This window comes from Adiantum capillus-veneris, chromosome 4, assembly GCF_014529385.1.
Source record: "Adiantum capillus-veneris isolate H3 chromosome 4, ASM1452938v2, whole genome shotgun sequence".
NCBI lineage: Eukaryota > Viridiplantae > Streptophyta > Polypodiopsida > Polypodiales > Pteridaceae > Adiantum > Adiantum capillus-veneris.
Window position 1 is genome coordinate 22333802 of NC_140934.1, and position 9294 is coordinate 22343095.

Here is a 9294-nt window from a genome sequence, read left to right on the forward strand (position 1 = left end):
TTTTGGGCATAAGTGTGCAAGAAAAAGGGTGTAAGTGACATTGAGGTTTATGAAATTTGTACGGATGAGCAATGGGGACCTGAGGTAAGCAAACCATAAGTACGGGAGGATTTCGATGCACAATTCTCATAGCACACAGAAGGGAGCAACCAAAGGATTCGAGTAGAGTGAAGATCCCAAAGCATGCAACTTAAAAGGTTCAATATAGCATGAATATCCCCAAAGAAGGATAAGACGTAGATATGGATTTATTTTTGCAATCGAGGAGGAGTACACGCCCATTCAACATTCCTTTAAATTTTTATGGGTTATGTAATGCTTTGAGATTTGAATCTAACCCTTTTTGAAGACTTTGTTTACCATATGAGATCAAGAATCTTGTTATGTTGTTTTTGGAATTTAAGGTGTTTATCAACACTACATACCCTATGAGAACTGGGCTCTTTTCTTAACTAAAAAGCCCTCTACATGTGGTTTGAACACATATTGAAGAAGACTTCCTCCTGCTTGGACAAATATCATGGTATATAATGAGTGTATAATAGTCTTCATAGTTGGCATAATTGGATTTTGCCAAATTAAATAGGGTTGGGACAAAGCTAAAGTTCCAATTTATTGTGAATTTTTCATCTTATCTAATATGGTCACTTATAAATTTTATGCTTAAGTCGTGTTAAGTAAATAGCATTTAAATAAAAGCCTATAGACCTCAAATCAAATCGTTTCTTTTCACAGGGTTTTCTCTTATAGTACAAAGGTTTTTAAAGGTTACGAGCATGGTAAGAATTCGTATTTTTTTGGATCTATCAATATAATCCACTCACCATTGTGAGTTTTGTGGGGGGAGGGGGGGAAGGTTTTCTCTTATGGAATTGATTTTTTAAAAATAAATTTTCTCTTATGATACAAAGTTACCTCTTTGACTTTCGCTTGGAAAGCATATGCATGATTGTGCTACACTCGTATTGAGTAGCATCACATGTTTTCTTTAATTTACCATCTTTTGATACTTGTTAAGGATGTGGTCGTACGAAGCATAGTTATTAGTAATATCTTCCTGAAGCAACTATGCCAAAATCAGTTACACATAGTTGCATATAAGACACATAAATGGTGTGTGTGAGACCATGCATGAGAAATAGTTATTTCAAAAGGTAACTGATAACTATGCATCGTGTGACCATTGCCTAAGATGTCAATTTGGTTTTGAGCTTAGTTAAGATAGTAACCATTTTTGTGCTTTTTGATATCGCTTTTGTTGCGTCGATATGGATCGTGTGATGACAAGATTTCATGCCTACTAGATGCAGTCACCCATGGATGCAAAGTTATCAATTACTTTTTTGGATAAAAGACACATGATCACAAGTGCACCAATTATTTCCTTTTATGCAACTATGCAAGTCTTTTTGTAACTATGTTGATTTTGGCATAAGTGCATGAATAGCATAATAATATTTGATAGCTTATTAGTTACTTTTTCAAAGAAATGAGCCTCATACATGGTCATGCGTGCACCAGTTATTTGTCTTTTATGAAACTATGCAAGTCTTTATGCAACTATGTCGATTTTAGCATAGATGCATGAACCCATGTATGAATAATGTAATACTGTTAGCTTATTAGTTACTTTTATAAATAAATGGGCCTCATATATGATCACACTTGCACCGATTATTTGTCTTTTATGCAACTATGCAAGCCTTTTTGCAACTACATTGTTGATTTTTGGACATAGATGCATGAATAACATAATACTGCTCGCTTATGAGTTACTTTTTGAAATAAATGGGCCTCATACATGGTCACACTTGCACCAATTATTTATCTTTTTGCAACTATGTCAATTTTGGCATAGATGCATGAATAGTTACTTAATAGTTACTTTTTTGTATGAATGGGCCTCACACATAGTAATTATTTGTGTTTTATGCAAATATGCAAGTCTTTTTCAAATATGTTGATTTTGGCATAGGTGCATGAATAATACATTACCGCAAATGGGGGCACATGCACATTACCACGTCCTCATCTGCTTATCATGTATCAACACGTGTCATGGGAATTTCTACAACTTGGGCTATGTTGTTTTAAGGTTTTAGATGATGGCTTTACTTCATTTGGTGGTCCTATGCTTTGAAAGATACAAACAACAACAATTCTTGTCTCATTCTCCCCGCACATACAAAGAGTGATCAACATTAGCCATACAAAAACCAGTGATAAGCAAATAGGGAGCATTTAGCAAACCAGTAAGGGCAGGCCTTATGATATATTCAGCCCTTGCCAATGAAGTTATTACGAGCACTCTAAGGCTCAGAGTGCTAGCAAGTAGAGGAGAAGGACCAAATGCACGATAGGTCCGACTACAGAGGATCTTGGATTTAGAGAGACTTGTGCTTTTCACTAGCTACAGATAGAATCAACCTTCAAAAAAGGTTACATATTCTGGCACTCTCATCTAGCACTATCATCTACAAGCTAGAATGGGCAACTCTTCAATGTTGGGGCACCATGTGAGTGTGTAATGACCTTCTGTATGTTCTCCTGTCAACTTGTGTGCTGTTTCCTGCTCTCCACAAGGCCTTGGAAGGAGAGAATTGTTCCACAAACAGCTGCAACAACAGCGAAGACTGTGGTGAAGAATATGAGTGCAAGAGAAATGCGAGTTACACGGTGCCAGCAGAGCTTGACGTAGAAAATACATGGAAAAATAAGGCATATAGCTATGGTGACAGAGGATCCAATGAGTGCAACCACATAGTTGAAGTAAGGCAAGAGCATTGCCACAACAACAACGAGAGCCATTATACTCGACCTTGCCAGTGATGTAATGCCCAATTGCACTCTCGGAGAATACTCTTTATACTTCTTTTGCAGCATCTCATCCATGGCTTCGGAGACGGGAGCAAGCACTAGTGCAAATTTGAGTAAGGGTGTCAAAACTGTTGCCCATAGCACGATTTTGGTGGTGATGCGATGTGTGGGCATGCTTAGCGTCACCTGCGATGCAGTTGCCTTGCCGAACATGGCGGCCCCCGCCACACCAAGGCCGAAGACAAAGAATGTGGTTATGGCAAAACTCCAAAGGAGAGCCTGAGACAAAAACCATATGGCATTTCAAAGAAAAAGAGACATATGGCATATTGCAATGATAAATCTGAGATCTTTGTCTTACCTGTGTGAACTTAGAAGGATCTTTCATGGACTTGTACACATTGGGGAAGACGGTGGTGCCGCTGAAAGCAAAGGCATAGAGGCCGGCGGCGATGGGCGCACCATGGATGTTGGCCAATGGAATGGAGTGGTGGAAGCCAATATGGTCGATGGAGGCAGCGGCGAGGACGACTATGACGAGGAGTATGGAAGCGGCGACAGACCAGAGGGAGGTGAAGGCAAGACCACTGAGATCGCGCATCCAGATGGTGGGGAGGACGCAGATGCACGCGATGAGGAGGAGGATGTTACGGGTGGAGAGGCCGGGGAGGGAGAAGGAGGAGGAAGGGAAGATTTGAGCGAGGTTGTCAGCGATGGAGATGCAGTAGCCCAGCAGGCTGCCGATGACCTCTGTGTAGAAGAGCACCTGAATGAGGAGGCAGGTCCTGCGCCCTACCGCCGCCTCCGCCAGCTCCTGGTAGGTGCCGCACCCAGTGCTGCGCTGGCAGTGTACCAGCAGCTGCGCCGCGTACGCATTTGTCGCCGCCAGCGCCACGCAGATGACCGCCCCCAGCCACCCCGTCTGCGCTATCGCGTACGGCGACGACAGCAGCCCCAGCCCTGAGCAACAACGAACAAGAAGTAGCAATTTGTTAAGTGCCTAAGCCTGGAGTTGAACTCTACACGTCTCCCTGTCTAACACCACCTTATTTCTATCAAAGAGAGCATTCAAATCAATCATAGAAAAGTATTTAAATATTTAAGTTGGGATTTGAACCTCTCTCTCCTCCACCATCTTCTAATTAAGCTAGGATTCGAACTCTCCACGTCACTCTCGTCAAACATCCTCTATAAAGAAATATTAAACAAGAGATTAATTAAGCTAGAGTTCAAACTCTCCATGTCTCTCTCGTCTAACATCCTCTAAAAAGAGATTGTTAATTAGCCATATTCCTTAAAAAAACAAAGTAATTAAGCTGGGATTCGAGCTTTCCATCTCTCTCTCTTGTCAAACATCCTCCAAAGAGAGACTAAAGCTTTATGCACCATGCAATGGTTCAATTCTCACAAAAAAACCTATTTTCAACTCTAATAAAAAGACCAACTTCTCCAATAGGGAGCAGATTTAAGGCTCATGCATCTATCGATAGTTGCAGTTTGCTTTGACCGTTTGTGGAGTGTTCACCAGGAACATGCATGCTATATATGTAGTATGCAGCAAATAGATTATAATAGTGATACACAGTAGACTAATCACAACTTTAAACAGTGGCCGATTGTGATTGTGGCCTATTTTTTTGAGGAACAAGAAACCTTTTATAAAGCGAATTCCGGTTTCGCTTTAGTCGATTTTCTCAAATCTTGGCCGGTCCAAATACACTATAAGGACAACTTTTCAAGTAGTGCAATACAATTTTATACTATACTCTAGCAGTGGCTTTTGTAAGAAAGGCCACAGCTTCCTTACTTTTTGGAGTTTTGATTCTCTCTCTTTTGGTTTTGCTTATATTTAGTGAAGACAAAGCATAGGCACTCCCTTGCCAGTTATATAGTTTGTAACCTCAAAGGAATATTTTTTTAATTAGGTAGCAACCCACCAAATGCAAACCATCTTGTGGTAAAGTAACATATCTAGAATTACCAAGAAACTCTAGTGATTCCTAACTCCTATGCATTTGCAACAAGGACGTTGAGTAAAAAGACAAACCTTTTCCATTGCGTTTAGGCATTTTGTAAAGTGCTACATGTATATATTGCTAGTGAAGCCACAATCATCATGGTCGATATTAATTTGTTCCGAAGATTCCCTCTAAAATTAACTTGCTAAAGTTAAACGTCCCCTTTCAACCCAATTCCCGCGCTCACAAAGATCTCGAGCCCCTCCTCGCCCTGGCTTACATGGCCTCCCTCAGGTTGCACTCTACCTTGCCCCAAGCTCACAGCTATTGCGTCAGCTTGTCCTGCACCGAGAAACAGCTTGCAACCTTGAACCCAATGCATGCATCTACCGACCTCAAGCTCCAACATTGACATGCATGCATGTATGCAGTTGTTCCTCCTGCTTGTGACAACCATTGCCTTCCACTATTCTCTCTCTCTCTCTCTCTCTCTCTCTCTCTCTCTCTCTCTCTCTCTCTCTCTCTCTCTCCGTCCGTTGCAAAAGAGAGATGCACAAACCATCCTCCACTTGCACCTGTGGCCATGATCCTAATGTGCCAGGCTTTGCACGGCCGATTGCTACCCTGCCTCTCGCACCATGTGTCTCTGACCTGCCTTTCCCTAATGATTGATGTGCACAAACCTCCCGTACATGAGCTTCTGCAGCACCAAGCAGGTTGTCCTACTATGCAGTTGCGTTGTTGACGAATTCCATGCCCATTGCGGTCGTAGCTTGGCCTCAGCAGGAGGCGCCACAGCCTGCCCTACCCACAGGAGGCGCTGCATTTGATCTCTCCCCAGCAGCGCCACAGCTTGGCGTATCCACAGGAGCGGCGAGAGAGACAGAGAGAGAGAGAGAGAGAGAGAGAGAGAGAGAGAGAGAGAGAGAGAGAGAGAGAGAGAGAGAGAGAGAGAGAGAGAGAGCAGCCCTTCGCCACAGCATTGCCTACACGCACGAGGCGCAAGAGACAGATTCTTCGCCTCTGTCCCTCTTTCTGGCTCACCTGCACCCGCCCAACTGCGCCACCGCCTTCAGAGCAAACAAGGCACTCGCCTCTGACAAAAACTTATTCTCTCTCTCTCTCTCTCTCTCTTTCTCTCTACACCACGTGCCCCCAACCCTCCTTTCCCCTCAAAGCCTCGAGAGCATCTACTAACATTCGCTTTAATTCACCTAGAAAAACTCGTTTTGGGGACCTACTACCACCACTAGTTGGTCCAATAGAATCTACAATAGATAGTGGCTTGAGAAAGCAAGTATCTTATAGGAAACCCAATTGTGAAAGGCAAGAAAGAGTGATTTTTTTTAATAGAGAGGGTCTCGCACAGGGCACAACGAGTTGGGCTTAATGGATTGGCTCGGCCCAAGAGTTTTGTTGTGACCGTCAGGTCGCGAGCTCAATTGCTTGCTACTGCATGGCAATTTTAATGTCTTAGCATTAAGCCAGCCAGCTTGTAAAGGCATTTTCAAAGATTCTATGTAATGAAAAGTGCAAATGATCCATTAATGTGAAAAAAATGTGGGTGTGATTGTGGATATTACGTTTTTAAGGGGAACTTCGTGGATGAGGACTTCATCAACAATTTATAGGCTTGAAAATCAGTGGCCGTAGACATTATGAAAAATAATGCAACTCGCTATTCCAAAAGAAATTTGCGATTATTGCAATAGGACACCCAGGAAGACCCTAGGTTATAAAACTACTAATTCTAAGCTTTTGTGAAATCATATTAGAGAGCAGAGTGACGATCTACAATATCGGAGGCAAACAAGCCTCAGAGGATTGGTCTGAAACAATACAAGTCATGATGACATCTTGTAATAAGTAAAGCCTAGGAGTAGTTGTGGTTTCTCTGTCAAGCAGAAAACTTGTAATCCTTTGACCCTCAAGGCTCGGTCTGAGCTCGAGGTTGGTGTCTATTTCTGATGTTCTTATTACTATCCACTCACAATTGTGAGTTTTGCAAAAAAAAAAAAAAGCTACTGAGTGGAGGTAAGTAGGCGGGCCCAATTTTGGGAAGCGGGTGAATTAGCGAGAATCTGGAAAGATCCGCCCAAGGGTTAAGGGGAAAAGGAGAGCAGGAATCAAGCCGATTTGGCGCGTGGAGGAGAGAGAGGAGAAGGGAGAGAGAGAAAGATCTGCCATGTGTGAGCAGGAACGCGGATAGCAAGAAAAAATGGAGACGAAAGCAGCAAGTGAGGTGGCGCATAGGGAGAAAGAGAGAGAGAGAGGTAGAATGATTTTTGCTGCATCAAGAGCGCAGATGCGATCCGGTCTGAAGGGACGAGAGGTAGGACGTTGTTCGGTATAGAAATGCAAGACAGGGTGTTGTGCATGGTAGCGAGTAGTAGTGTGAGCAGCGAGAGCAAGTTGGATGTCGTCGATCAGGTTAAAGGCTGACGGAGATAGCGTTACCGCGCGCGGGACAGTGCCTGTTTGCACGAGATGATGGGTGAGGGACATGATGCTACCGCAGGAGCCTGCGGCTCTGTACGCCAGGCAGCACGGATGAACAATTTTTTTTTTGGTCGCGTGTGCTAATACCACTTTCACAAAACAATAAGGACCCCTTTATCTAGAGGAGGAGGACCCAGAACTTAGGGTGATGTAGTGCCTGTAGAGATAGGCAACCATCCGGTTAGATTCCGAGCGTTAGCTCAATGCCGTTGTGGCACAAGTGAATACCCTCAGATTCAACTTATTTGAAACTTTGAAAAAACTTTGAAGGGTCTTTGTTGGTATGACGTAAGCGCTAACGCTCAAGATCTATCATCACCCGGCAACCATCCAATCAAATTTTGAGCGCTCGCTCAATGCCATGTGGCACAAGTGAATACCCTCATATTCAACTTATTTGAAACTTTGAATTAGGCACTATCATCAACCGATAGGCAATGATGAAGAAATTCTCTTAAGCTAGATAGCCTTAGCCTAAAGGAGCTCCGAGCTCCGCTCTCCATATATCACAAGAAGTTTTGGACAAATTCTCACAATATTTCCCTCACCTCAACATCATGACCTTCTGTGAGGGAGGCGCCGCATACCTAGCTAGGTACGATTGGGGGCAGGGGACCGCCGGCCCGGTGGGGGGGCCCGGGGTCCCCTGCCCCCAATCGCACCTAGCTAGGTATGCGGTGCCTCTCGAACAGAAGCTCATGATTTTATGCATTGTATGAAAAACACTGAGAAAGACTCCGTTTTCCTACATGAGAAAATTTCCAAGTATGAGGCAAGGAAGAGGCCGTTGCTAGCGGGAGAGCAAACCAAGTGTTTTGATTGGACCGTTGCTAGCCGGAGAGCAAATCAAGTGTTTTGATTGGACCGGCAACTTCTGAGTTAGTTGGTTAATTAATTAGAAGAGGTAGCACGTACCTAAGAGGAGGCTGGTGCAATTAAAAGTTGCCTGAGAGAAGGTGGAGGTGCCAGTGCCGGGCTTAACGGGGGAATGAAGGGGCGTCCCGTTTTCCAAGCTAGCAGCCGGATGGAGCTTCAGCAGCCCCAGAGCGCCGCCAGGCTGCACAATATTCACCTGCACATGGTGAGTACAGCTGCTATTCACACTTCCGGCCTCCATTAATGCAGCAGCGCCGCTCTAACCTTAGTAGTATAGTTCTCACTACAACATCAGCTTCCTCGGCCTCTAGTGCCGGCGGCGCAGTCTTGCATTCAGCTCTCGCTCACTCTTCCCTTTTATATTACCCCCTCATCGACCCCTGCTGCAAGGCCGGCACAACTTCATCCAGCAGCCCCCTTATACCTGTCCTAACTAGCTGCACCTGCGCCGAGAGAGAGAGAGAGAGAGAGAGAGCTCCGGCCCCTCGTCCCGTTATATAAACCAGCTTACGGTTCCTTAAATAATAGTGCGCGCGCGCGCGTACGTTCTTGAGCAACTGGAGAGCTCGCACGTGATTGCTAGTGCTGAGAACTGTTGTAACCTCCACCACCTTTTCATGCTTTGCAAGTTGCTGCCCCTTTGCCTTTGCCTAAGGCAACCCTTTGCAAGTTGCTGCCCCTCTACTAATAAGCTTCCCCCCGGGTTAGAAATTTGCTTAAGGCAACCATCGAATGAGGTTATAAGTTAGGGCAATCTTCCTCACGATGTGGTGAATATACTTCCTCAATTTCAAAGATTCATAAGAATAAAAGTAGGTAATCTAGTGTATTAAACGTCTTGATCGAAAGATAAAGGCATGGAATGAGCAGTTTGCGCATATTTCGTCGAATCGCATGCCCGATCAAGAATACTAGCATTACTAGTCTAGATTAAGGCTCCCTCTTTTGAGGTTACACCTTTATTATGCAATGGGCAAGAGTGCTTTGATGCTATTTAGTCTAGATTAGTGCTCCCCCTTTTGAGGTTACACCTTTATCATGCAATGGGCAAGAGTGCTTTGATGCTATTTAGTCTCGATTAACTAGGCTCCCTCTTTTTGAGGTTACACCTTTATCATGCAATGCAATGGGCAAGACTGCTTTG

At 44.0% G+C, this 9294-nt stretch overlaps 1 protein-coding gene across 1 annotated transcript; it reads right to left on the reverse strand.

Moving 5' to 3' along the window:
* Positions 1–2223: 2223 nt before the first annotated feature.
* LOC147458857 (amino acid transporter AVT1E-like) lies at positions 2224–8796 on the reverse strand. The gene is made up of 3 exons (XM_086510282.1): positions 8190–8796; positions 3179–3777; positions 2224–3096 (listed from the first exon to the last, which is right to left on the reverse strand). The coding sequence occupies exons 1-3, from the start codon at positions 8389–8391 to the stop codon at positions 2551–2553; spliced, it is 1347 nt and encodes a 448-aa protein (XP_086366408.1). The 5' UTR covers positions 8392–8796; the 3' UTR covers positions 2224–2550.
* Between the last annotated feature and the right edge of the window lie 498 nt (positions 8797–9294).

Coding starts and splice junctions, on each gene's coding strand:
- LOC147458857 (XM_086510282.1), bottom strand. CDS start 8,391: ATGGAGGCCGGAAGTGTGAATAGCAGCTGTACTCACCATGTGCAGGTG. Junction 3,778..8,189: donor TTGCACCAGCCTCCTCTTAG/GTACGTGCTACC, acceptor GTTGTTGCTCAG/GGCTGGGGCTGCTGTCGTCG. Junction 3,097..3,178: donor ATCCTTCTAAGTTCACACAG/GTAAGACAAAGA, acceptor TTTTTGTCTCAG/GCTCTCCTTTGGAGTTTTGC.